Genomic DNA, 26,623 nt, shown 5'->3' with positions numbered 1-26,623 from the left:
GTTGTGACATCACTTCACAGAATCCTGATTCCCGAGAAAATGGCGGGTCTCAGATAAAGATGACCCACAAGGTCCAGCAAATATCTTTAGTCTGGCTGTGTTTACCCTAGACTCTAGACCAGACTCCTTCTAGAAAGTCTGCATGACGACAGCACAAGGTTTCCCCCAAATAAATAAACCCATAAAGTGAGCGCATCTTACAAGCACGCCCCCCCCCCCCGTCCCCACTTCAAAGGCTTTTACAGGACAATCGTGCACGGCAGAAGACTTGGCCCATGAACTGGAGTTATGATCTAGCACACAGATTCTGTCCCATCAAGTTAGTAAATATGAGAACCCCCCCCCCCTGAGCCAAAGGTTCCATCCACTTCCCTTTGCCAGCTGCTTTCAATCAGCCCCCCCCCCCACTGCTCCATCCCGTCCCTGGGCCCTGATGAAAGGTCAGCGGTCCTCACCAACACGGATACGGGCCTGATGGAGAACAGGCTGGTGATAAAAAGGGCGGGGGGGCTCCCAGGAAAGTCGTCTGGTGTTTTTCATGCAGAGTGAAGCATCGCTGGAGCCAAATTATTTGACGACAACTTCATCTAACAGCTTGGATGAAAGATTCCTCACCCCCCCCCAACCCGACCAGCCGCCCCATCGGTGCATGCAAAGCAATGTGAAGGGAAGAGCTACCAAAGCTTTGGAAGTAGCTTGACTCTACTACCCGAATCTTTACTAGTCATAGCTTGTCTTCCTAGCAACCATCACACGAGCATGGCAGCATCAGTCCTTCGAAAAAGAAACCTTACCACAATAATTCAAGCGTTACATGGCAGCAAAGGTGCGTTCTTACCCCATACTTGCACTGTCGTGAGGATGCGCCGTACTGGAAGCGGCACTGCTCGTCTGCGTCATACACCTGCCCCGGAGCCACTGTTGGGTACAGGAAGTCTCGTTTCAGAGGTTCATTGTCCAGACACGTCCCCCGACCTGAGCTGTCAAAAAGACAAAGCTACAATAGGACTGTTTCTTGCATAAATTAAGCTGGACCATTTGGAAAAGCTCTTTGTGCTAGATCATTCCATATGCATTTACAAACAGGTGAAAAACACCTACTCTGTACTGGTACTGTATACTGGTGCCGGGGTTAAAGAGGTCATTGGGATTTCCCCATCAGCAGTGCAGTACATCGATAGTGACTTACCCCCCCTACTTGATGCGGTCAGCCCGGTTCTGGTGGGTTTAACTTTGCGTGGATGAAGATTGCTGTGACGCGACAGAGTTAGCATCGCAGCGTTTTTGTTTTTTTTTACATTCAGCATAGTTACTTCAGACTCTACTCCATGTGCAATATTAAGGGCTCTAAATGCAATATACTAAGTTCTATGTGAAGTTAAATTTCCATAATGCCTCATATTAACTCACTAGCAAGATCTCAGTGTATAGACTGGTCATATATCTAATCTCGTTTCATATTATCCACATACTGTATTGTATATGGGGCTGCACGGCGCTTGTGTGGTTAGCGCGCAGATCTCACAGCTAGGAGACCTGGGTTCAATTCCACCCTCGGCCATCTCTGTGTGGAGTTTGCATGTTCTCCCCGTGCATGCGTGGGTTTTCTCCGGGTACTCCGGTTTCCTCCCACATTCCAAAAACATGCTAGGTTAATTGGCGACTCCAAATTGTCCATAGGTATGAATGTGAGTGTGAATGGTTGTTTGTCTATATGTGCCTTGTGATTGGCTGGCCACCAGTCCAGGGTGTATCCTGCCTCTGGCCCGAAGACAACGGGGATAGGCTCCAGCGCCCCCGCGACCCTTGTGAGGATAAGCGGTTGAAAATGAATGAATGAAGGTATTGTATATAACTCTGGGAAAAACTGTTGATTTTTGTTAATACTTGGGTTGTTTAGTATATTGTTTATTTTTCTATATTGTGTATTTTTGTACTGCTTAACTGATTCTGTACTCTTGCTGCTGTGCAATGCAAATTTCCCCACTGAGGGACGAATAAAGGCATATCTTAATCTTAATCAAAAAACAAAAAATACGGTTGATCCTTCACAACTTTCGTAAGTACGTAGCCTCCCCCCACCCCGCTTTCTGCACTCGGATTGGCCAACAAACAGACTGCAGGCTTGTCAAATATGTCAGGCACAGTGAAATGACTGATTTGAGATGAAAGATGGAGGAAGACCAGAAAAATCAGGAGTCATCGTGTCTGTTTTGTCTGAGAAATATTGTGTGAATTGGATTGGTGTTTACTCTGGGACATCAGCTAACAGCTAACGTTAAACAATTATCCAATTATTTCATTTTGGAGCCGTCTTCCCGCCACACAACACACTTGTTTAGGAAAACATGGTGTACTTTCCAGCCGTGGGAGCTGCAGTGGAACGCTTCCATCCCCACTCAGGAAACGTGGTGACAAATGACCGGTGGTGCCTACAAGAACAGTGTCTGGTTGTACGCGCCCCAGCCACAAATAGTCTTGTTTTTCTTCTCTTCTTGTCACTGACACTTTTCCCTGACGTACGGACGAGTGCTCGGACACAAGACGAGTGTCCTGCTCATGCCTTTCATTTTCATATTAGAACATATATCAGATATTTCACCACTTCACTTTAGCTCAGTATCACCGATACCATCCCGATACCAGAATTTATTAATTCATTCATTTTCTACAGCTTTTTCCTCACCAGGGTCGCAGGGGTGCTGGAGCCTATCCTAGCTGTCTTGGGGCGAGAGGCGGGGTACACACTGGACTGGTGGCCAGCCAATCATAGGGCACATATAGACAAACAACCATTCACACTCACATTCATACCTATGGACAATTTGGAGTGGCCAATTAACCTAGCATGTTTTTTTGGAATGTGGGAGGAAACCGGAGTACCCAGAGAAAACCCACGCATGCACAGGGAGAACATGCAAACTCCACACAGAGATGGCCGAGGGTGGAATTGAACCCTGGTCTCCTAGCTGTGAGGTCTGCACGCTAACCACTCGACCCTCGTGCCGCCCCATATTAGAACATATATCCGATATTTCACCAGTTCACTTTATCTCAGTATCACCGATACCATCCTGATACCAGAATTTATTTTCTTTATTTTACTCAAGCTGATGCACCTCAAACTTTGAAAGGCCCTTTCATATAAAATACCAGAGTCAAAGTTACTGACGACACACTTGCCACTGAATGAGAAAGTGGCGTACCGTTTCACTGTGGTACCACTCACACTGCTATGGTGGTAGCAGTCCGGTACCAGTCACAGTGGAATTGTACCATGGTGCTAACAGTCTTAGTGGTATGATGGTAGCATGGTGGTACCAAGGTGGTACAGTACGGTATGTGCTTGTCTGTAAGTGTAACAGATGCCAGCTAGTGCATCGGTGTGAAAGTATGTTGGTAAACTTCACTCCCCGACACCTTAAGAGATGGGTTGGGTGAACGCAGGGTTGGGCGAACGCAGGGTTGGGCGAACGCAGGTGGTTTACACAAGCAATACAACATGATTCTGTGTTGTTTGCACACCATGCAGTGGAAAAGCCAACGTGATGAGGATTTACCAGTCTGAAGGATACTGTGTGAAACGGAACTGGACCGTCTGTGGGAAGGTGGCTGAAGTCAACCGGACTAGGAATGATTTATGTTAGCTGCTATGCTAATGACACCATCACTGTATTATGAGTGCAGTCATCTGGGATTATGTCACACGGATGAAAAAAAAAAAAAGCGCTACAACAAGTTAGAACGTCTCGTGTGATCCGTCTCTTGTCAAGAGGCTCTCAGGAGTAGAAAACATGCCAAGTGCTGCCTTCAAGTCGGCCGCAGACTAATAAACTCCTCCTGAACTCTGCTGAGTGCCTTCATAAAACATTTCTTAAAAAGCCAAACAATTGCTCTCTCAAGAAAGTGAATCTAGGCCAATGTGACGCCAAACTTGTTTACTTGGCAGGGAGACGTGTGTGCAATATCCAAGCTGAGTGCTGGGAGAGGGGGTGGGGAGGGTGATCGGTAAGGCAGGGTAATTGGAGTTTAGGAACAAAACCCTTTTGTTGGAAACACCAAGGCATACAAAACAAAATGAAAACCCAAAAGCATGGCTAATGTAGAAGGAGGTGTAACATAAGAGAAGACGTGCACGGGCTGGGCCAGGCCTCAGATACCCGAGCCAGAAGCGGGTCCTTTGAGTCCTGCCGAGCAACAGAGAAGCGGCTCTTTGTTCCGCGCGATGAGGCCGGCGGGTCCCGCTGTCATCTCCGTCCCATGTGCTGCTCGGCTCACAGCTTTCAGCCGGAAACATCTTTTGACAAGCACGGACGCTATTATCCGCTCAACAAGAACACACTGTGCCCCCCCCCCACCCCCCTCTCCGCCCTTTTGGATCCTCAGCACCTTCATCCAGGCTGACTGGACGCTACTCGACATTTCCTTCCACCTACTGGTCCACTTTGTACGCGCACAAGAGCGTGCACACCGGCTCAGCAGGGCAATGAACGTTCAGCACCCAAGTTCAACCCCATCAAAAAACCCCAACGCCCCACCCCCCCAATTTAGCTGCTTTGAACTGATTCTGACCTCCCGTCTAAGTGGGACTAGACAGAACCTTCCCTGTTATGGTTTTGCATCGCTCACTTTAAAGTACATATGCAATATTGTTTCTTTGAACGCCAATAACTTGCTGCCTCTTAAGACCGATACGGTGCCGATAACCTATTTCTCATATCTACATTTTTCCTGGCTGTGGAAGTGTACTTAGCGCACACATGGAGTTCAGAAGGACTGGGAGAAATGAGGATGATTAACCAGCTAATGAAATATCATGACATGACTACTATCAGGGCGGCACGGCGGTCGAGTGGTTAGCGCGCAGTCCTCACAGCTAGGAGACCAGGGTTCAATTCCACCTTCGGCCATCTGTGTGGAGTTTGCATGTTCTCCCTGTGCATGCGTGGGTTTCCTCCCACATTCCAAAAACATGCTAGGTTAATTGGCCACTCCAAATTGTCCATAGGTATGAATGTGGGTGTGAATGGTTGTTTGTCTATATGTGCCCTGTGATTGGCTGGCCACCAGTCCAGGGTGTAACCCCGCCTCTCGCCCGAAGACAGCTGGGAAGATAGAAAATGAATGAATGAATGACTACTATCAGGACATAGTAGTCACCTGCTGTGGCCCAGTAAGGTGCACTGTATTCGGGCATACGCTCCAAGCAGCTGCTGTGACGCCACGGAGGTCTCTGGCAAAGCTCTGACACGTTTGAAACGCTACGTCACTGGCGTTTCTGGTGGCTGATAAGGTTTTTTGCGTGCTTGATGGAGCCTTTGCTACAACTAGCACACAAAATGTCTTCCTGGGAAAGTGCATGTTTGTTCAGGGTTGTCTTATATTGGGGTGTGGGGATTTATACAAGCAAATCAACAGTCTTGGTTTGTGTTGCTTGATTTGTGTTGCAGAACTGATGATGTCTTTTGGACAAAAAGAAGGGTGGTCTTATGCATGGAGCTGACTTATATTCGGGTCAAGTAGGTGATGAGTTTGTTAAAAACATCAACCCAAAAATCCAATCCATCAACCAGACCCTAGCAAAGTTCTCCAGGTTCTACCTTGGCCGAGCCGTCATTAGGAATTTCTTTTTCCAAGCGTACTGAAAGGACGTTGGGGACGTCAGAGCTGTTCTGGTCGAGAAGCAGCCGTGACGTGCGAGGCCTGGGCAAGGAGCTCCAGTCAGGACCACGGGTATCCGCTTTCTGCCAGACGCCCAAGGCCGACTCCAGATGTTTTGTCTGGCTTCGTCTGACTTTGGGGCCCATGCACGTTTTTACCGTGCCAGCCCCGTTAGACCCCCCCGCGCCCCCCATCGTAGTGTTGGACCTGTCCTTCAAGTGGCGAGGGGCGCCACATTAGCAGAGTGAAGGAAGCACACCAGCGTGCCGTCAAGGAGGTCGGACCGCAGCGAGCGTACCGGAGCGCCAGCAGGTATAACATTTAGAAGTACAAAAAATACCTCATTCATGACCTCTTTCTGTTAATTGCATGATCACCTAATGTACCTAATGTTGTGGTCACACGTGGATTTATGAGATGATGACTTCCTAACCACCAACATCCCCGCAGTCTGCCCCCTGCTGGCCTGGAATGTCAGCTGGAGACCCCCCCTAAAAGACGCCTTTCCTATGGTCTGCCAGGAGAAGAAACAACTCATGGCTGCTTAGACGGGTTCCACACGCTCACTTACTCAAGGAAGCTGGTGATGTAGTCCTTGCTGCAGGCGGACCAGGAGAACGGGTTGGTGTTGGCCGTGATGTGGGCCGCCATCAGCTTGGCCGTCTCGTGGCCTTTGGTGCCGCAGGAGTTCCCAATGCCGTCGTGGTTCATCCCGAAGCTGAGAGGAGAAAGCAGACGGATGAGAGCAAGCAAAGCGGCGGCGGCGGCCCCCCCACCCTCCCGTAAAGATCTGTGAAACAGCTGTGCGGAGGAGAGCCGGGGGTCAGGGGTCAACCCCTGTCTGGAGCTCGGCAGGAATGAAAAACGTCTAATCACCACCCTGATGCCTCGCCTGTCAATCAGCGCCGGCGGGTCTGAGCAGGCCGCCGAGCTGGGGGGTGTGGAGGATGGGGGGGTATCCTTTAGATGAATTACTGGAGATCCCCCCCTTCCCTCCCGCCCCCACCCAGGAGCCATAGAATGTATTTCCCTGCTGAGCGATGAAAAGCAATCATCTCAACAATCAATGGCGAGAGAAGGTCATGTGACTTGTAATGTCTTTAACAAACCCGGCGCTGCTGCGTGGGGGACGTCTCAGGCGGGCTGCTGTGTTTTTCTTCTCCATCTTGTATTTTTACAAGGCCAGGGCAGCAGACGGGAGACATAATAAAGGAAATCTCCATCTTTGGCCGACATCAGCAGCCCGCAGCTGCGCGCACGTGCGCACCGGGCGGCACGCGGGCACGAGCACGCTGACTTTCTAAAACGCTTTAAAAAAAGTCACGTGACATGAGTCGCCAGACGCTGAGTCAGCAAAATAAAGCACAGAATCATTTCTACCGCATCCAAGTCCAACAATACACAGTATTCACTGTACTACAAAGTACTAGTACAGCTCTTTCAGCGACCAACAGGGCACATACTGCATAATTGTGCTACAACAAAGTCTGCCTGGCAACAAGTGACCAATAAAAATGACATATCCAAGCAAATATTTTTGTTTTACATTACATTTTTTACAAACTGAGTGACATGGAAAACGAATCCTTGCCATTAGTTTTCCTAACGTCCCACCATACTGGCATCTTCCCACTGATCCTAAACGCCACACTTACTTGTGGCCTATCTCGTGTGCGATGGTGAAAGCGGAGCCGAGTCCGATGTCTTCATTGATGCTGCAGCTCCGCTCCGGCTCACACATTCCTGCCACGGAGGCCAAGCCTGCACAAAAACAATCCAAGGTCGCGTTGAATAAACACGACTTGCAAAAATGAAAACAAACAAACAAGATGGACTCCTTTCTTTCGGATGCACTTGGCACAGGTGACGAGGACAAAAACATTCTAGACATTCTCTACCAGTAATAGTAATAGGGACTGATGTTCGTCTTCTAATAGTCTCCCAAGGGGACTGACGTCAGTCTTCCAAGGAGACTAACGTTAGTCTCCTAATAGCCTTCCAAGGGGACTGACGTTAGTCTTCCAAGGGGACTGACGTCAGTCTTCCAAGGAGACTAACGTTAGTCTTCCAATAGTCTTCCAGGGAGACTGACGTTAGTCTTCCAATAGCCTTCCAGGGAGACTGACGTTAGTCTCCTAATAGTCCAAGGGGACTGACGTTAGTCTTCCAATAGTCTCCCAAGGGGACTGACGTTAGTCTTCCAATAGTCTCCCAAGGGGACTGACGTTAGTCTTCCAATAGTCTCCCAAGGGGACTGACGTTAGTCTTCCAATAGTCTCCCAAGGGGACTGACGTTAGTCTTCCAATAGTCTCCCAAGGGGACTGACGTTAGTCTTCCAATAGTCTCCCAAGGGGACTGACGTTAGTCTTCCAATAGTCTCCCAAGGAGACTGACGGTAGTCTCCCAAGGAGACTGACGGTAGTCTCCCAAGGAGATCTCCATTTTCTTTCTTTCTTGCTGTAAACGTGCTGGGATGTCATGTGACCTTCACCACCGCTTTCAAATAATCTCATCAGACAAGTGATTCCCTAGCAGTATTCTGGTGCCGCTTTGGACATGGTGTCACGGCCCAAGAGACCACATCTCCATCCAAAGGAAACGTGGGCGCCGCCGCCGCACCCCAAAAGCTGTCATGAAGAGGAACTAATGGATGTTTTCCTGCTTTCTCAGCTGCCCAAAGAGAAGAAGAGAAGGAGGCTGAGGCACAGAGAGAAGCCCCTGCAATCCAGGTGTCACACCTCCTTTCTTCCAGAGAGGTCAGGAGGCAATCCTACACACATTCCATCTACAGGTGGGAGCACCGTGGATCAGGTGACAGCACAAAGCAGGTGTGTGTGTTTGCCGGGGGTGTGTGTGTGCGTGTGTGTAAAACAGAGGCCAGAACGTGTAGAAGAAGCTGGTGTTGTAGCTTGATGAAGATGCATGGACTTTGTATGTATGTAACATGCGATACAAGCATCTGGTGGGATGTGAGATGATGTAGCGTTCACACGTGGTGGTCCAACTACCAAGGTGATCCATACCAAGGTCACCACAGACGTTGCCATGGCAGGATTGTGAATCCAAGAGTGGGATGGAAGATGGAAGGAAATGTGAAGATATCAGTTTGGAGTCATGACAAGGAAAAAAGGAATTTGCTTTCTCTTTCTGTCCATCAGTAACGCTATGCTAAAAATATGAAGAACATTTCAGGAGAACCCGGTGTTCCGCCAAATTGCAGCCTCCTAATCGGCTGAACGCTCGTATAAATCTCAGCCACACGTCGATGAAAGGATCCATGCTAAGATGGGCTGGGATGTGGGGAAGGAGCTAGCAAACGTCATGAAGGACTGTTTGGCTCTTCTACCGAGAGATGATGAGGTCCTGAAGGAATGCTAAAATGATACCGTAGATACAGTGACCACATCTCATCTTGTCTTGGGGGTTACGGTCAAGGACCACCAGTCCAGGTCGCACTTCTGGGAACACGTTGTGTGTGTGTGTCCAGAAGAAGTGTACTTTATCATCTGCACTCATATGTAAGATAATATATGCTACATGCTATGTAGGAATACAAAGGTTAGAAACACTAGCATAGCTACGTGATGCTAAAGTGCATTATAACATTATACTCATGTTGGAACAGCAGCATCATGCTAGCTTAGCCTCGTTGCTGAAGAAAAAAGGAATCCGAGCTCCAAACTTTATGTTAAGATGTGCAGTGAAGCCTGTTTTGTTTCGTTTTCTCACCCATCTGGTCTGCAAAGTAAAGTGAGGGAGATGGAAGCGTTGTAAAGCGTCATAAAGCATGTATAAATATTCCTGGTCCACCATCTTGGATGTCACAGGGGACCTTCAAGTCAGTTTGCAATCACAAACCCTTTGTCACGCAGCAGAAGCACCGATGTGTTAGCTAAACGTAGCTAATAAATCCTTTGGCAAGGCAGCATCTTTGTTTGCTGTTGTTGATATTTCAGGTGTCTAATCTCATTAAAAGGATCTCCCGGCGGGGGGGTTGAGGGGTGGAATACACCTGCCTGCACCGCTCCCTGGCTCCCCGCTCTCGCCTGCTTGCATGAAGGCCCTGCTGAGTGGCGGCTAAAAGAGGCACAGCCTTTGGATCCTCTTTGCTAAGAGGCTAAACAAGAATAGACTCGCAAATCAGGAGGCTGACAGTACTGGAGGCAAGAAGGGGAGCCTGAAGGTGAAGAGAGAAGAGAGGGGGGGGTGGCTACTCTGCCATTAGTTACAAGAATGTGTGTGTGTGTGTGGACATTGTTTTGCTAACAGCAGCTTGGACTGTGTATTATCTCCAGCCCCGTGATTACTCTGTGACCCCAAAGGTTAGAGATGCGACCCTGGAGCATGATCCCTGACAAGGTGGTGGAGAGGGGGTAGGAGACAACGAGGAAGCCGAGCAGATGCGGGGGCCGTTAAAGCGAACGGGGGAATGTGACCAATGCGGTCAGTCTGTCACCAAATTCCCTCCAAGATCTACTGTGGTGCCTGCAGGGCTTCTGCGCTGATAAGATGGATGAACTTTCAGCTGAGGGAGGAGAAGGGTGGTGGTTTTTGTCGGGGGGGGGGGGCACTTTTTTTTTTACTTCAAGCAATCTCAGATCCTTTATCAGCCTCCTGCAGCTTGGGCCGGTTTCACGTTGCCTGCTGAAGGACATCCACGCGTATTTGAATTGATGGTAATACGCCTCCCATCTTCTGCACTTCACCCCATGTACAATATACGGCCATCACTGGCAGGCTTCTCTACACATCTTAGCACTTTAGCATGTCATGGCTATGCTAGTGTGTGAGATAGGCAGGGCTGGTTAGCATAAAGCTAGAGACAGCAGGAGGCTTTACCAATGGTCTCACTTCCAGCATGAAGGAAGGATGGATGAGACACTTGGAGACAAACGTTAAAGCCACACACACACACGCTCGCCGACTTCTCCCCATCACTTCCTTCTACTCACCCAAGGTTCCACAGGGTTTGTTCTTGTAGGTGCAGATGTCATACCTGCAAACAGGCAAGAGAGACCACTGTGATGATCCTTTCCTCGTCTGGATCAGCACATGCTGGAAAAACAATCCAAGAACTTCAGCACAACACCACGACTACTCCAGCCAGGACCTCCTGAAAGACCTCTATGCCGACTCAGCAGATATCTACTATGCTTTAACAACACATCCCACGTCTACTCACTACCAACCTATAGCTACATGTAGAGTATATATAGAGTATATGTACAGTAGAGTATATTTGGAGTATGTGTAGAATATATGTACAGTAGCGTGTATATAGAGTATATGTAGAGAATATATAGACTATATGCAGAGTATATTTAGAGTGTATATAGAGTATACAGTATGTAGAGAATATGTATGTATGAGAATAGAGTATGTGTAGTGTGTATATATAGTGTGTGAAGAGTAGATATAGAGCATGTTTAGAGTACATATTGAGTAGAGTATATGGAGAGTATATATAGAGTATATGTAGAGAGTATAAATAGTATGTGTAGAGTATATGTAGAGAATATATAGACTATATGCAGAGTATATTTAGAGTGTATATAGAGTATACAGTATGTAGAGAATATGTATGTATGAGAATAGAGTATGTGTAGTGTGTATATATAGTGTGTGAAGAGTAGATATAGAGCATGTTTAGAGTACATATTGAGTAGAGTATATGGAGAGTATATATAGAGTATGTGTAGAGTGTATATATAGTATGTGTAGAGTATATGTAGAGTGTATATATAGTATGTGTAGAGTATATGTAGAGTGTATATAGAGTATGTATGTGTAGAGTATATGTAGAGTATATATAGAGTATGTGTAGAGTATATGTAGAGTGTATGTAGAGTATATGTAGAGTATATGTAGAGTGTATATAGAGTATGTATGTGTAGAGTATATGTAGAGTATATGTAGAGTATGTGTAGAGTATATGTAGAGTGTATGTAGAGTGTATGTAGAGTGTATGTAGAGTATATGTAGAGTATATGTAGAGTATATGTAGAGTATATGTAGAGTATATGTAGAGTATATGTAGAGTATATGTAGAGTATATGTAGAGTATATGTAGAGTATGTGTAGAGTGTATATAGAGTATGTGTATGTAGAGTATATGCTGGCAAAAGAAGCACGTGAGCTGTGTGTAGTGTCGACGGCGTTAGCGGCGAAGGGGAGAGGTGATTGACAGGCGGGTGGCGCTATGAAGAGCAGACTCTTCCACCTGATACTTGCTTTGATAAATTCTAGCAGGCCATAGAAGATGACGATAAGCACAGCGCTCCCGCAAGTTAATACCCTGGTGCTAGCAATGTCCCATCAGTCCTCCACCCCCCCCACCTCACTCACCGTGTGATGAGCACGGCGTTGTCATGGTGAGCCATGCCATTCTCGGGGATGCTGTTTCCGTGGCTGTGATGGGACAGGATGGACTTCTGCCATTTGCAGAAGCTGTCCAGAGACTTGTCGGCGTGGTGGTTGATCTCCAGGTTGGGCTGCGGGAAAGCACGTACGTCACACGCTTTGCTTGGGATGGATCTCAGACACTTTGGTTACCATGGTGATGACCTCTGACACATTATTCGCAACTCTAACAAACATATGGGAGTGAAAATATCCCTCTGAAGATATATATCCAATATATTGATGATTGGGTATTGGCCAGGGCTATTAATATATATTTCAATATATTGGGCATACTGATCAGTGGTCGCTGCATCGCTATTTGTCATCAAAATTACAATTGAGCTTAACTTCTTTTTGCACTTGCGTGAAGATGCAAGGCCATGTCGCTTGGTTCTAAAACATTCAAATGACAAGAACAGCTGGAAATGTACAAATGTACATCAAGCACTATGGGAGCTTAGGAGGTTCTAAGTAGAACATCTACACGCTAACAGAAGAAGGGAGGTGACGCTTTTTTCCTCTCACTCCCATTTCTTCTTTTTGCATTTTTAAGCTCTACGTAGAACCTCATGATCGAGCAGTGCTAAATGGACCTTCTTATCATTGTGGTGAGGAGCATGTTTCCTTAAAGGGAACCGATGATTCTGATAGTGATGCTTATACAACATTCTAAATACGTAATACTATGTAGTACTATGTCAGAAAAGTGGAAAAGCATCATAGGCCCCCTTTAAAGATAAGCTTGAGTGGTTTGCTTCAACAGTTTGACCCTAGAACAGACCATTCATAGTGTGATATTTGAAGAATGAAAGTTACCTGATCTTCCGTCAGAACAATGAGGCGTGTCACGACGATGTTGACAACATTTCCTAGACTGGCATCACGGTAAAGTTTGGCAACCTGACCTCCAGAAAAGAAGAAACGACACAAAGTCAGACAGATGGTGGCCACCCCCCCATGGAGAAGCAGGATGAAACTTACAATGTTCATGACGGACAGGATATAGTGCTCGATGTCTTTGCGTCCGTGGTAACCCACCATCATTTTGTCGGCCACCACCAGCGTCTCCACGAAGCGTTCACTGCTGATGGAGCGCCTGCTTCTGCGTGTCGTGTTCCGCATATCGGCGGCGTGGTGCCGGTGGGGGCCCACTGAGGCCGGGGCCGGGCTGGGGGCGTGGCTTTTAATGAGGTCTGGACAACAAGGTTGGAGTGCAGAACGCCTTAGTGGATGGGGTGGGGATAAGGAGATATCCATACCAAAACAATCACAGCAACTCTCATGAACATGTCTTCACTCAGTAACCATAAGCATGTGCTGGATCTGCCTCTCACATGGATGGAACCTGTTCTAGCGCCACCTAGGCTGCCTGCCTGTAACACCTTTACATCACTTATTCATCCATCCATCCATCCATCCTATAGGCCCTTACATCACTTATTCATCCATCCATCATATAGGCCTTTACATCACTTATTCATCCATCCATCCATCCATCATATAGGCCTTTACATCACTTATTCATCCATCCATCCATCCATCATATAGGCCTTTACATCACTTATTCATCCATCCATCCATCCATCATATAGGCCTTTACATCACTTATTCATCCATCCATCCATCATATAGGCCTTTACATCACTTATTCATCCATCCATCCATCCATCCATCCATCCATCCATCATATAGGCCTTTACATCACTTATTCATACATCATAAAGATGAGTGCTGTATCTGGGTGTGTAGGTTGAGACTTCATCTTTGCCACGGGGGAGCAGGAGCCAATAAAGAGTGCAGCTTGATGTCAGCTGACTGATGTCACATGACATCTTGGTGATCTCCTGGTAGCTCTTTTAAATTTTAATTCCAGGGCTGAGTAAAGCAGTATGAATGGCAGTACTTGCAGTACTTCCAGTGTGTGTCAGCAAAGATGAAGGTTCATGAACACACCACGGGGCGTGCATGAACACACCACGGGGCGTGCATGAACACACCACGGGGCGTGCATGAACACACCACGGGGCGTGCATGAACACACCACGGGGCGTGCATGAACACACCACGGGGCGTGCATGAACACACCACGGGGCGTGCATGAACACACCACGGAGCGTGCATGAACACACCACGGAGCATGCTCCTTTCAACCTAACTTTCTTGCTTTATGAGCAGCTGCTGTGGGAAAAAGATGCTACGTGTCAGGGCATGCTAGCTTCCTGGCAAAACCTTTGCTCCTTCTTATGAGACTTTGTCCCAAATATCCACTGCTTGATTCCTTCAATGCAACATCCCGTTGCTGATGTCAAAGGTGAGCAAGGTGTCTGGTTAGAGATGCTACCAGGATGACTGGGAGGCCGACTCACCTGAAATGCCGCAGCTGAACTCCCGGCTGTGCTCCTCGGACCAAGGCAGGGCGGAGACTTTATAAATAACGTGTTGCTGTGCTTCCTCTTGCTCCCAGGCGCTGCTGGAGGATATGTTCCTCAGTGGCTCGATCACATACTCCTCTTCCTCCGTCCTGATCACGCCGTGCTTCTCGTGGAAGACAAAAGGAAACATTCAACACAAATATCACTACTGTACTTACTATATCGGTACTGTACAAGAATCAGTGACAAAGTTGAAGTATCCGGGCCTGGATACTTCCAACAAGACAATGACCCTAAATACTGCTCAACTTCTCCTGAAGGCATTGATGCAGAGGAACAAGTACAATGTTCTGGAATGGCCATCTCAGTCCTCAGATCTAAATATGATTAAAAATCTGTGGTGTGATTTAAAGCATGCTTGGAAACCATCAAACCTGACTCAAGTGGAGATGGAATGGTCAAAAATACCGTCACCCGGAATCTAGACCCTCATTGGAAGCGATAGGAAGTATTTATTTCTGTAAATATTGATGTCCTTTTTTGTTGAGGTGCCCAAATTTAGGTCTAATTTAGTTTTGTTAATTATTGCACACTTTCTGTGAATCCGATAAAAGGAGGGAAAGAGCATGAACAGCACGCTACCGAGTCACCAACACGTCAGCCAAGCTAGCATGGAATGGTAGGATGTGTTTTTGAAGGTGTGTGAGATGTCTACCAGTCCTTCCTATTTCACACATTGTGTTAGGGCAGGGGTCTCAAACACGTGGCCCGCAGGACACTAGTTTGTGGCCCCTGCCTTGATATGAAAGTTTAATGTTAGTACGGCCAGCGCAAGTTTGATATGGATGCTGTATGGTATCATGTACCCAGAAAAAAATATTACATTTGATTAATGTTCATGTTAAAGGTTAAATAACTGTTAATAGTTATCCTCCCTATCCGTGTGGAAGTGGTAAGTTTTTGGCTTTTTAAGTTTAAAGGAAATAACTTGGAGGCTGCAGTTTAGGTCGCTAGCTCTCTAGTTTGCGAGTTAGCATGTGTCTCAAGACCCTGCAGTTGCGCAATATGTTGTAAATAAAAGTATAAATGTGACTATAGTCGTGTTTTGTCATGTCTACAGGGCTCTAATAATGCTTTGTTAATTTTAATCTGAACAAAATAATTTGTCTACCCACCAACTATATGTGGTTTCTTAATTTTTAATTATTTGCAGTTTTATTATTATTATATTTATTTATTACTAATTGATTGATTTTCATTATTCTTGATCTTATTTTGTGTAGAAAAATAAAAATTAAGATATTTGAGAACAGTGGAATGTTTTATCAGAGCTTTTCTTGTAGAAAATCGGAACCAAAGCAAAGTTTATTCATTTTTCTGTTTTTAATAAATGCGTTTTTGGGGGGGGGGTTTGGCAAACCTGATGCGGCCCAGCCTCGCCCAGACCCTAGCTCCAGTGGCCCCCAGGTAAATTGAGTTTGAAACCCCTGTGTTAAGGTGTGTTTTGGTTAGAGTCGGCTCTTTGGGAAGGAAAGAACGCTGCTAAGCAAGGTTCCATCGGTAATTGTAATATTCTACAAAGCGGAGTCAAAGTGCCTGGGTCTCCTCCAAGATTCCTGAGCATGCGTGAGAAGGATGCTAACGGCGGGCGTGGAGGACGTAAATAAGCCGTCCGTGAAGAAGTCAAACCAGCAATGAAGACGAGGATGAGGATTCCAAGCGTGACTGGAAAGCAGGCAACAAAGGCACCAATGAAAGTAGCATTCTAGCGCACGCAGAGCCTGGCTGACCATGTTTGGTGCTGTGAGAAGCAAACGCTAATTGAATTTATGACGCTGCTGCCAACATGTTTGGCTCGGAGCTTTAAATATGTTTGCTCCACGTGCAACCGGACCTCCCGTGCTTGCTTTGAAGCCCGCTAAGATTTCATCCAGTTCTTCACTCGCTAACTTGAATTCCTCCAACTGCCAGAGGAAATACGAGGATGAGCGTGTGACGTTCATGGAGGAGCCGTGATGCTCCACACTAAAAGATTACTTTCTTCAAGCGGCGTCGCCTCCCGCCAAGGTTGTGTCCGGCACACAACAATGGCTTTGTTGTGCGTCGCTACGCTTAGCCGAGGCGAGGCGAGGACGGCGCCCGCTGGGGGCTTTCGTGCGGAGCGGGTGGACTCACCAGGCCGTTGCAATTGCTGAGCGCCACTCTGGTGGCACCGTGCCGGTTCTGCAAGAAGCCCACATAGTGGCAGTTGTCCACCGTGTTGTGGCGCCACTCTGGCCCGTCGCGGCCCCAGTACTCCACCGTGAAGTGCTTGGAGACCAGGCGGGGGTTGAGAGTGAGGTTCAAGTGGAAGTGTTTGCCGTAGGCGGACAGTCTGTAGAACAGCCGGGGCTCCGGCGCCTCCGGGCCCAGGGAGGGGTCCACCGTGCCCCGTCGCCGTCGGCCGGGCCTGTGGTGCTTCACAGTGTAGCTCAGGAACTCTCCGTTCTGGTCCACTCGAACTGGGACAGTCAGCTGATAGTGCTGCAGGTAGGACAGGAACTCCTCTGTGGAGGCAGAGAAGAACGTTGGACGAGATCCTACCTCCAACATTTACCATCGGTACCAGTCCAACACCATACCTCTACGCCTGACTCCTTTCCAAACACCAGCGACAACCACGCTGGCCACAGAGTTGAAAAAGCCACATACTGGACTGATGGAACACACCCGGCGCTTCCAACTGACTTGTTGCGAGCATTAGCCACTTTTTAGAGATGGTTAAGAACGGAGCGCACAGGCAGAAAACCAGCAACCGGAAGCTGACAAAAAGTATTAATACGTGTCACCTAGTATCACCTGGCAGGCTCAAAAATGTCCTGGAAACATCCTGGCTGGGAAACCATTTCCGCAAAGAGTGGATACCTTGTCGAGCAAAGCATCTGTACATTGCACCAAACAGGAAACAGAATAGTAAAATAAAAGCCCAGAACAGGAAGCAACCTGTCGCAATCTGACATGAAGCACCAGAAGTACTTGTGATGAACTATCACACCTCATGAAGAACCACACACACTTTGTCTACAACTTTAGTACATGTTGCAGTACAGTACAGTAAGCCCTCAACTTATTTACTTCCTGACCCCATTTCAAACAAGCAGGATTTCTCACTTACAAATGGAATATTTTCAACCTGTTTACCACCTTCCAAATCCACTAACATAACATGATTAGAGCCCTCCACACATGACATAACACCCCTACAGTCACCTTTACACTCCTATTACCCAATATAGTAGACATCAAAAGAAACAAGAAACCTGTTTACCACCTTCAAAATACACTTTGGAACACGATTGAAGCCCTCTAGACATGAAATAACACCCCTATAGTCACCTTTACACTATTACCCAATATAGTAGACATCAAAAGAAACAAGAAACCTGTTTACCACCTTCAAAATACACTTTGGAATACGATTGAAGCCCTCTAGATATGAAATAACACCCTATAGTCACCTTTACACTCCTGTTACCCAATAAAGTAGACTTCATAAGACATGTTTACCACATTCTAAATACACTTTGGAACATGATTAGAGCCCTGACATGGTATAACACCCCTATAGTCACATTTACAAACACCTTTACATCTCCCGAATGCCTTACATTTCGATTGGACCGGATTAGACATTTTCATGCTTGGAAATGCTTCATTTAGACAGCCATATGTAACATTTGCTCATACAGTACATGCATACGTAGGACTAATAATAGGTGTATTTATGAATACACTTCAGTTGCCAAAGTGGAAGAGAGTGTTGCATCGCGTCAAAGAAGCTGCTGCCTCTATGGCTCGGGCAGCGACGTGCTGAATGAATTGCGTGAGAGAGGGTGCCATCCTACCTTGAGAGTTGGGTGAAAGTCGCTCGACGCTCTGAAATTGGGAAGCAGCCATGACTACCAGGCTGAATGTCCAAGTCAGCGTCCTCCACAACATTTCCATAATTCTTGGGAAACTTGTGACATGGGGCGGGGGTGAGGAGGGCACTACAGTGGGATTACAAATATGCGCTCAGTTCGAGGCCAAACCATAACGGCTTCATGGTTTGTGTGTTAAAAGGTTGCGCCCGGGTGCTGAGGTTTTATTCCGAGCGCGGCGTCCACGTGTCAGCCGCCTCAGGAGTCATGTCCGCAGCTCGCCAGCCATCACGCTGCTAGGTGCCGCTCCGAAGGCTTCTAGATGGGATGCTCGCCTTGGCCCGTCCATTTACATCCCTGCCAAAGGGAAGTAAGGTGGAGTTTTTCTTTTCTTGGTCCAAATATCACCTCCAACATCCTCACTGCCATTACATCGGTTCTGTTGCTGCTCTGCTGGCCAATATGCTTCTAAATAAATGCTCCCTTCACTTTCTCATGCACCCCATATCATTATTGAAGCATAATTAAATCAATATTAATGCTTTTTGCAGCCTCCTTCAAAGTACTCTTTAGTTTGTGTGTTTTTTTAGCTTCCATGCTGAGGGTGTTTGAGTCCTGATGGGACATTTCCACACAAGAAAGACCAAAATAGTAATAAATCCTCCTACAAGTCATGCATAGATGTCAGTGTAATCATTCAATTTGCATTCAGAACTCAGCCACGGTCATCGTCTGAAAGCTGACGATCTGACTCCGGATCAATGGCTCAGGAGTTTGATTCACCCGGCCAAATCGTTAGGTAGACCTGCAGGGGCTTGCATGCTGTGGGTCGCTTGTTTGATTACATTTGTGCGTGTGCTGCAGTGCATCATATGTGCATGCAGCTCAGAGCAGGTGTGCCTAATGAAGTGGCCGTCAGCCATGTGCGGGACTTTTCTGCAAGCTGGTCATTGCTAACTTGTCTTACGGAAGATTGCTGATATTTATATTTACCATCTTCACGGTCAGCTCCGGGCCAGGCGTGGAGGAGGAAGAAGAAGAAGTAGAAGAAGAAGAGGAGACTTGCATGCAGACTTGTGCAGTGTTCCGCTGTCCGCCCAGCCGCCGCTCCTCTTTGCTCATCTCCCGCCGGGCTTTGTCATCCTCTCCATCCCCGCCACAAAAACAGCCTCATGACTTCATAACTGTCTTGTTGTGTCCCGGGAAAGGTGTATTTTCAGCCTCCGTTATAATCTTCACTCAGGCTGGCTTAAAAAGTGATCTGAGGTTGCAGCGAGAGAGAGGGGAGAGGAGAGACGGAGGGTGTGGGGGGGGGTGCATGCAAAAAGAAGCGAGCACGACTCTGTTGCTCCTCGTCATCGCCAAGACACTACAGACGCGGGATGTCCCACCGCAGTCGGGGTATGTCCCGCTACTTTTTGTCAAGGGAGAGTGTGACGTCACTGCAGATGTGCCTCACTTAAAAAAAAAACATCCAGGCGCATGTCAATCAACGCTGCAATGAAATACCGAAAACATACAAAACTTCAATGTCACGTGATGACACTGTTGCCATAGTGATCCTTGACTGACATGACACATGGCACATACATTGACTTGAAACGATCATGATGGCAAGGAATCGGATATAGTCCTTCGTAGAAGCAATGGTACACTTAATGGCTCCGCCCTGCTTGCTGAATAGTCTGTGTTTATTTCCCCCAGCAGACTTGTTGCTGAGTTGCAGCAGACGCAGCCGCTCATTATGTGGGGAACCTCCATCACCGTTCAAAAAAACAAAACAAAACTAAAAAGGTCGCTGGCTGCAAGGCCAGCCCCGTGCGGGCGGCAGTGACACCCAGTGTCCAAAGAAGGAACTGCAACTTGACCTGTCGACCACGTGATGTGACACACGTTACACACATTAGCAAGATGCAGCTACTACTGCTAGATGCACATAACTTACATCTTGATACTACACACATTACCAAGTACTACTACTACTAGATACATATAACAACTTACATACAACAACTTACCCATACCCAACCGTGGTAAGTGAATTTCCGCGACGTAGAATTCAATACGAATAAATGCAATATTTTCGTAGTTAAGTATAGAGAACCGGTTTGCCTTCGTAAATACGATTTGTAACATTCTTAAATCACATCGAGACATGGAGTGGCACTCCATTACCTAACATTGTAGACATTATAAGAGAAAAACATATTTTACAAAATAAATAAGACTTGTGCTCCTGTGTATTCCATTAAATGTCTTCCGGCCTTGGACAGGAAGTGACGTTAGGGATTCTGAGTCGAGTTTTAGCTATAGAGTACCGCCACAACTGCTGCCCGTGTGATTACTGAATTATTATAATATTTTGTCCCATTCGAAAATAATGATTGGCGTGTGGTGTTAATAGTGACACCTGGTGGCCAGTGGAATACACTTCATCAACGTCTGCCATGGCCTCAACTGTATTCACACACTTCATTTACAACATTTTTTATGCTTGAAAATGCTTAATTTCTGCCAGGATTACGTACATTTACTTAAATGTATATTTTTGGACTAACAACAATTATTTATTAGTTGTCAAAAACCACAAGCGAGTGAGGGTGCCATGTTGGAACTGCAACGGATGGCTGTACTCCCAAGTTTCTTTATGGAATGGAAAGTGTGATATTATCTGTATCGATAAATCACAGACATAATGATTAGATTAGTTCACCACTGTGCCTCAGGTTGGCCACACGTTCATCATTGCACATGTGCAAAAGTGAACCTTGTCAACTTGTGAAGGTGGTATCAGCACCGTCTTCCATTAATGCCCCTGATAAAAGCTATCAAGCTATCAATAAGGCATATCGGAATGGTTATCACATCAAGTGAAAAAAAGGTCACAGATTCAAAGTGACCATAAAGAAAATTGCAGAAATACCAGAGTGCCACTTGCAAAAGCCACTGAGTGGAGGTGTATATATTATGGGATGTATGGGTATGACGACATAATCCCATTATGTCCCATAATCCCAACAAAAAAAAATTAAATTAAAAAAAGGAGCTGAAGAAATGGAAAGGTAGAAGTATCAATCCCATGATGAGACAAAGTCCTCATCACAGCTGGAAATTAAAAATGTACGTGTCATGCATCTGTGTTGGCATGTCACCCGTTGTGGCCAATGCTGATGACAAATCATGAAGGAATCGTGAAGGCAGCCCTAATGAAGAATATACTGTGTATATACTGTATAAGTACTTTTATGTGTCACTTGTCGGAAGGGTGTGTGTGTTTTATTTCAGCAGGAAGGACAATGCGGGGGCGGGACATTGCCTCCATAAAACCAAGCCACCTCGATAAGACCTAAAAACTATTGCCGGTCACTTCACTGCATCTCTGCCAGCCAAGGGTAAGATTGGCCTTTTCGTAGTACACATGTTTAGTATTAGCCTCCTTCCACTATCTAGCTGTACCGTACCTTCAGGACAAGATGAGATCTTGTAGGATGATGTTTCTGCTCCCACAGAGAAGAAGGCGTGAGTTGTCATTATCATGGCGGTGACCAACCAACCGGGCAGTTATCCCGCTTCCGACTTCCAGACCAACCTCTGCGACTTCTGCGACGACTGCGGAACTTGTAAGTTCTGGAAAAAAAACAAATTCAGTGTGTCAACATGCAAATAGAAGTTACCGTGTTGTTCTTGGTGGAAAAACACTTGGATAGTACTGGTCACATGAGAAAAGGCCAAGTGTGTTACCTTCAGGTGTTTCCATAAAGTATGTGCAGGTGTCCTCATGCCATCTTCCTCTTACTGCAGGCTGCTACGGCCTGTGGTGCTTCCCGTGTTTGGGATGCACAATCGCCAGCGACATGGACGAGTGCTGCCTGTGCGGCCTCAGCATGGCCATTCGCAGTGTCTACCGCACCCGATACAACATCAACGTATGTCCTTCTCTTCTCCTACGTCTCCTTTCTTAAATACTCTCCAGCTGCTATGAGCTTGCTTTAGGACATGTTAGGACATGAAAGCATGAAGACCATAAATGTTTTACAAAAAGTCATGGTTTAGTTTTCCGTCAAGACTGCAAGTTGGGAACGGTGAAGACTAAGTCAGGCGTCACCAGAGCCTTGATGTCCATCTTTTGAGACTTTGCTGGTTGATGGTGAGAAAGTTAGGTCAGAAAGGTCTTTTCTATTACTGATGTTAAATCCTATAAATGTCATTTAGTGTGTAATTAACACATGTGCACCAGAGCCAGAGACGGCAGACTGAAGCACAGTGGAGCATCCCCACCGTCTTTTCTAACTGAACACATCAACGCAAGTCCAATTCCAACAGCACAGTGTAAATACAGTACTCTTTCTCGTAATTCCACGGTCAAGATGGGCATACGGTCTTTCACTCAGAGCTGCTCATCATCAATTCGTCAGTCTCATTCACATGCTTCATCATTAGCACCTGTAGCTATGCTTAGGAAAACACCCTACGTTATATTTACATAAGTTATGTTTAAAAAGAAGTGTTAGCATGAGGAAGTGTGAGCAGACACAAGGATGTGGGTACAGCACTTCCTGATAGCAGTTGAACGGCCACCCACCACCCAGCCCCCACCTGACAAGTGAAAGAAGGTGTTGTTGTGTGCAGGGTTCTCTTTGTGGCGACTTCATGGCGACCACGTGCTGCCTGGTCTGCTCCACCTGCCAGCTGAAGAGGGACATTAACCGGCGGAAGGAACAGGGCATCTTCTGAGTACCCCCCCTGCGGCGCCCCACCCTCCAGTCACGTTAGGCTGTTAAGCTTTCCAGTTAAAGATTAGCCAGAAGTGCTGTTGCATTGATGGTAAGGACCACAGCCTTACTGATATGAAGAATGGAAACACATGACATATTTCCTCTTATCTTATCATGTCATTCTTGCTTCCACCTTTCAATAAAATATATTTCTATTGGCTGATATTCCATCTTACTTACTTACTTACTTGTACACTATATGAGGGAATGGGGAATGATGACATCACAGCCATACATCCCATCATACATAGCCCTCTATACTCATTCTCCTGACTGATAGTAGTCATGCCGTGACATTCCATTACCTGGCATCTCCTCCTGTTCTTCCTACCTCTATTTGTGCACCAGCTACACCTACAGTTATATCTACACCAACACCTACAGGTCAGAAGGTCCTCATCTATGAAGAAGTGATGGGAGCCTGAAGCCAAGATGATGAACTAAGCAAGAGAAGATTTAGCAGAGGTCAGGCTGTGTGCACCTTTAATGCTGAGTCAGGTTGGCCGCATGATCACAACGGGAGCAAATAAAAAGGTCAAAGGTGAAGAGACAGGGCTTGCCAGCGTCATGGTGGCCACCATATGAGCCAAGTGGATGTGGGGGGGGGGGGGGGGGGTAATGACCTTTGGCGCAGGCCAGACATGATGTCTCAGAGGGAAGACCTTTTACTGACTCATCTGCGTCTCCATGGCCTGCCCCGCCCACTCGGGAGCAGCCTGGCGGATCTTCTCCAAGAGGTTGTTGACTTGGAAACACAGAGACTGGATCTGCTTGTCCCACGTGGGAAGCGGCTCACGCGCTGCAAGCGCGCACACACACACACACACACACAGGCACACAATGCATCACACATTTAGTATGAGGGAGCCCCCTACTGGCCAAAAACATGCATTACATGGTGTAATGTTGTACACTTTCCTTACAAGTGATACAAATAATATCTTTCCATTTATTATATCATATCTGTATTCATACAATCCCACACCACCTAGAGTTTGGTGTGAAATCAAGGAAGGAAGGAAGGAAGAGGGAAAACGAGAGATGACTCTACTTTGGCTTTCCTGGAATCCATTCCAGACAAGATGAAAGGTGAATAAGCTATATTAGCAGTGGCTTGCCTGAAATGAAGAAAGGGTTCCACTCACTCTCAAAGTGCACGATGCCATCAATCTGGTCGATGAAGCCGTTCATGCGGCCCTCTGTGATCATCTGGGAGGCGATCTTCTCCGCCTGAGAGCATGAATGAAAGAACACCGGGTTCATAAATGGAAAGTGTACAGACGTGATGATGCTTAGTCAGCAAGTTGGTCGCTTCCAGCTTCCAAAAGGTGACTTTTGAAAGCGCTGCAAAAGGTGCCTGATTGGATCCAGGCCGCTCACTTTTGCAGGTGGGATTTCCAACAGCGCTCCCAGTTCCTCGAAGGTGATGTTGTTGTAGAGCTTGCTGGCCGACAGCAGGTTGTGTTCTATCACGGCTCTGTCCAGGATGCTGGAGCCTGAGACGGACGGGGAGGGCAAAGCCACAGTGTGATGACTTCACGTGTGCCTAATCGTACGGCCCAACTCACCGTCCGCCGTGGTGGCCTTCTGGTGCGGCATGAGCATGGCGGCAAACTCCTGCAACTGGTTCCCCCTGATGATGCGGTCCAGGTACATCTTCTCCAGGATCCCGTAGGCGGCCAGCTGCTGGCAGCGCTCGTCCTTGAAGAGGGTAGCCAACATGCGGGAACGCTGCTGGCCTGGAAGATCCAAAAAAATAAGCCTGGGCGTGGTAGAACCACCCGAGTCGGTCCTACCTGCCGATGCCAAGATGGTGCAGTTGAGCGCGTGCTTGAGGGCCTCCAGGCGCTCGGTCTCGTGGACGATGGATTTATAGGACAGCTCGTTGTATCTCTGCGCCGCCTCGATGAACTTTCTCCTGAAATCCAAGACTCTGGCGTAGCACACCTTGGCCGCAAGATAGAATGCAACATCTCACCAAGGACGTACCTAAACCCCCTCCTCTTCAGGCCCCCTCACGGTCCGCATTCATGCTTCCGCCCATTCGCTCATCCCATCACTCCTACACTCACTTGCCCTGCCCCCGTCTCTTCCAGAGACGCTGCCACAGGGGGCGGATGTTAGCCAGCGCAAACATGCCGCACTTCAGGGTACCAGAGACGAGGGGTGGTCACATGCTGACCTTAAAGCTTCGCTTCTTAATCCTTCTGAACATCCGGAACAGTGAACTGCGTTACACGACGTGCTCCGGGGTCATTACCTTGTAGTGTATCTGCAGTTGCTCATTGGAGGACTCGTTCTGAAGCAGCGAGGCTCGGTTGATGTACGCCTCAGCCTGCACCGGGTCATCATCCTCCAGGTAGAGTCGGGCAATTTTCAGGTAAGTATCCAACTTGTAGTCAACGTTATACTGCCTGAATCGGCGGGAAAACAGTCTTAGTGACGAGGAAGGCTGTCAGGGTGGAAAAGATTGCTTACTTTTGTCCCGTCTCCAGAGGGATGCCAACTAAAACCTGGGCGGCGTTTCTCCAGTCACCCTCCTTTTCGTAAATGGTGGCCAGATGTTGTCTGATGGAGGCGACCTGTGCACAGTGAAGAAGATAGCGTTCATGTGAAGTTCACGCAGAAGTTAACATGTGAAGGCTTTACTTGCTCCTCGAAGGAAATGACCCTGGGCTGGATCTTTTCCAAGGTGAAGTGGTACACGGCTTTGGCTGTGGCGTCGGGAAGGTTGGGCAGATGCGTGCAGAAGTCGGTGAGAAGCTGTCTGGAGATGACCAGGCTCACGTTTTCATTGACCACTGTGTTTGGAAACAAGCAAAGGATATTCTGATGGAAAAAAAAGCCAAAGTGGACTGTCAAGCTGTTAAGACAAGGTGAAAGCGTTGCATACTTGCTTCAACAAAGGCCTTCAAGGACTCCAGCTGATCTGCATCTGTGAACTGGACAGCCTTTTCCAAGATTTGTCGATATCTGGATGATATTCCTCTCTCTCAGTCAACAGAAAATCAAAAAGTCCAGCACGCTAAGACACTAAATGCAATAAGAAAGACTTCCAGAATTTATTGTGTGTTACTATCCTGTACTGTACTACAAAACCGCTAGCTACTTTTAGCAACAAAACACGCTAACGTGTGCGTGTCTACTTGTCCGTAATAATAACGTTACACTTAAACACATCTTAGCATAAAATACCGAGAAAAACACAGCTAGCTAAGCAAGACGCTAACGTTAGCTTAGCTGTGTCATCGTCACTGCCGCTACTTCACGTGCGCTAGAAGTACTGCTGTTGTTTTTTTCAAAAGTGCTTTTGTAGCAAACGACACGTACTTGGCCGCGAGGTCTTTGTGGGAGCCGCTGGAGTTCATCAGCTGTGCAAGCTCCTGCCGCACGTCGGTAGCCATGGTCGCCCGTCCGAGTGTCAACAGCCCCGGTTCCGCCGCCAACACACTTCCGGGTTCCGGTGACGGATGTGGCGTCAGCACAGTCAGCCGACCAATCAAAACGCCAGAG

At 47.2% G+C, this 26,623-nt stretch overlaps 3 protein-coding genes across 5 annotated transcripts in view; 1 reads left to right on the top strand and 2 right to left on the bottom strand.

Annotated features, from left to right (window-relative positions):
* The window catches only part of adamts6 (ADAM metallopeptidase with thrombospondin type 1 motif, 6), a 38,759-nt gene extending 16,894 nt beyond the window's left edge, over positions 1–21,865 (bottom strand). The window contains exons 1-11 of one of the 2 annotated variants that reach the window (XM_058064948.1): positions 21,797–21,865; positions 19,329–19,830; positions 18,321–18,692; positions 16,612–16,982; positions 14,431–14,599; positions 12,881–13,257; positions 12,008–12,153; positions 10,615–10,658; positions 7,317–7,422; positions 6,233–6,379; positions 839–980 (exon numbers count right to left, since the gene is read on the bottom strand). In XM_058064948.1, coding sequence (XP_057920931.1) covers positions 839–980; positions 6,233–6,379; positions 7,317–7,422; positions 10,615–10,658; positions 12,008–12,153; positions 12,881–13,257; positions 14,431–14,599; positions 16,612–16,982; positions 18,321–18,420 — 1,602 coding nt within the window. In that variant the 5' untranslated portion in view covers positions 18,421–18,692; positions 19,329–19,830; positions 21,797–21,865. Of the gene's footprint in view, positions 1–838; positions 981–6,232; positions 6,380–7,316; positions 7,423–10,614; positions 10,659–12,007; positions 12,154–12,880; positions 13,258–14,430; positions 14,600–16,611; positions 16,983–18,320; positions 18,693–19,328; positions 21,054–21,796 lie in introns of those variants that run through there. The other variant, XM_058064949.1, reaches the window with a different exon arrangement.
* Positions 20,172–23,266, top strand: LOC131120005 (placenta-specific gene 8 protein-like). Of its 2 annotated transcripts, none has more exons than XM_058064962.1 (5): positions 20,172–20,368; positions 21,624–21,727; positions 21,845–21,955; positions 22,137–22,261; positions 22,965–23,266. In XM_058064962.1, exons 3-5 carry the CDS (start codon positions 21,871–21,873, stop codon positions 23,067–23,069), a joined length of 315 nt encoding a protein of 104 aa, XP_057920945.1. In that variant the 5' UTR covers positions 20,172–20,368; positions 21,624–21,727; positions 21,845–21,870; the 3' UTR covers positions 23,070–23,266. The 2 variants fall into 2 exon arrangements, with proteins under 2 accessions (XP_057920945.1, XP_057920944.1); XM_058064961.1 differs by having other exon boundaries at positions 20,173–20,368; positions 21,621–21,727.
* cops4 (COP9 constitutive photomorphogenic homolog subunit 4 (Arabidopsis)) lies at positions 23,215–26,603 on the bottom strand. The gene is made up of 10 exons (XM_058064953.1): positions 26,441–26,603; positions 26,004–26,083; positions 25,760–25,911; positions 25,589–25,692; positions 25,371–25,524; positions 24,907–25,057; positions 24,679–24,849; positions 24,491–24,606; positions 24,256–24,340; positions 23,215–23,909 (listed from the first exon to the last, which is right to left on the bottom strand). The coding sequence occupies exons 1-10, from the start codon at positions 26,512–26,514 to the stop codon at positions 23,776–23,778; spliced, it is 1,221 nt and encodes a 406-aa protein (XP_057920936.1). The 5' UTR covers positions 26,515–26,603; the 3' UTR covers positions 23,215–23,775.
* Positions 26,604–26,623: the final 20 nt, after the last annotated feature.

Source organism: Doryrhamphus excisus, chromosome 2, assembly GCF_030265055.1.
Source record: "Doryrhamphus excisus isolate RoL2022-K1 chromosome 2, RoL_Dexc_1.0, whole genome shotgun sequence".
NCBI classification, from domain to species: Eukaryota; Metazoa; Chordata; class Actinopteri; order Syngnathiformes; family Syngnathidae; genus Doryrhamphus; species Doryrhamphus excisus.
The sequence above is the reverse complement of the archived record's forward strand: the minus strand, read 5'-3'. Positions and strand labels throughout refer to the sequence as shown.

Bases quoted from the DNA above. Each gene is read 5' to 3' on its own strand.
- LOC131120005 (XM_058064962.1), top strand. From the start codon at position 21,871: ATGGCGGTGACCAACCAACCGGGCAGTTATCCCGCTTCCGACTTCCAG. The intron at 21,956-22,136 runs GTAAGTTCTGGA...CTCTTACTGCAG, and splicing joins CTGCGACGACTGCGGAACTT to GCTGCTACGGCCTGTGGTGC. The intron at 22,262-22,964 runs GTATGTCCTTCT...TGTTGTGTGCAG, and splicing joins GCACCCGATACAACATCAAC to GGTTCTCTTTGTGGCGACTT.
- cops4 (XM_058064953.1), bottom strand. From the start codon at position 26,514: ATGGCTACCGACGTGCGGCAGGAGCTTGCACAGCTGATGAACTCCAGC. The intron at 25,058-25,370 runs GTAATGACCCCG...CTTGCGGCCAAG, and splicing joins AACTGCAGATACACTACAAG to GTGTGCTACGCCAGAGTCTT. The intron at 23,910-24,255 runs GTGAGTGGAACC...GCGCGCTTGCAG, and splicing joins TGGCATCGTGCACTTTGAGA to CGCGTGAGCCGCTTCCCACG.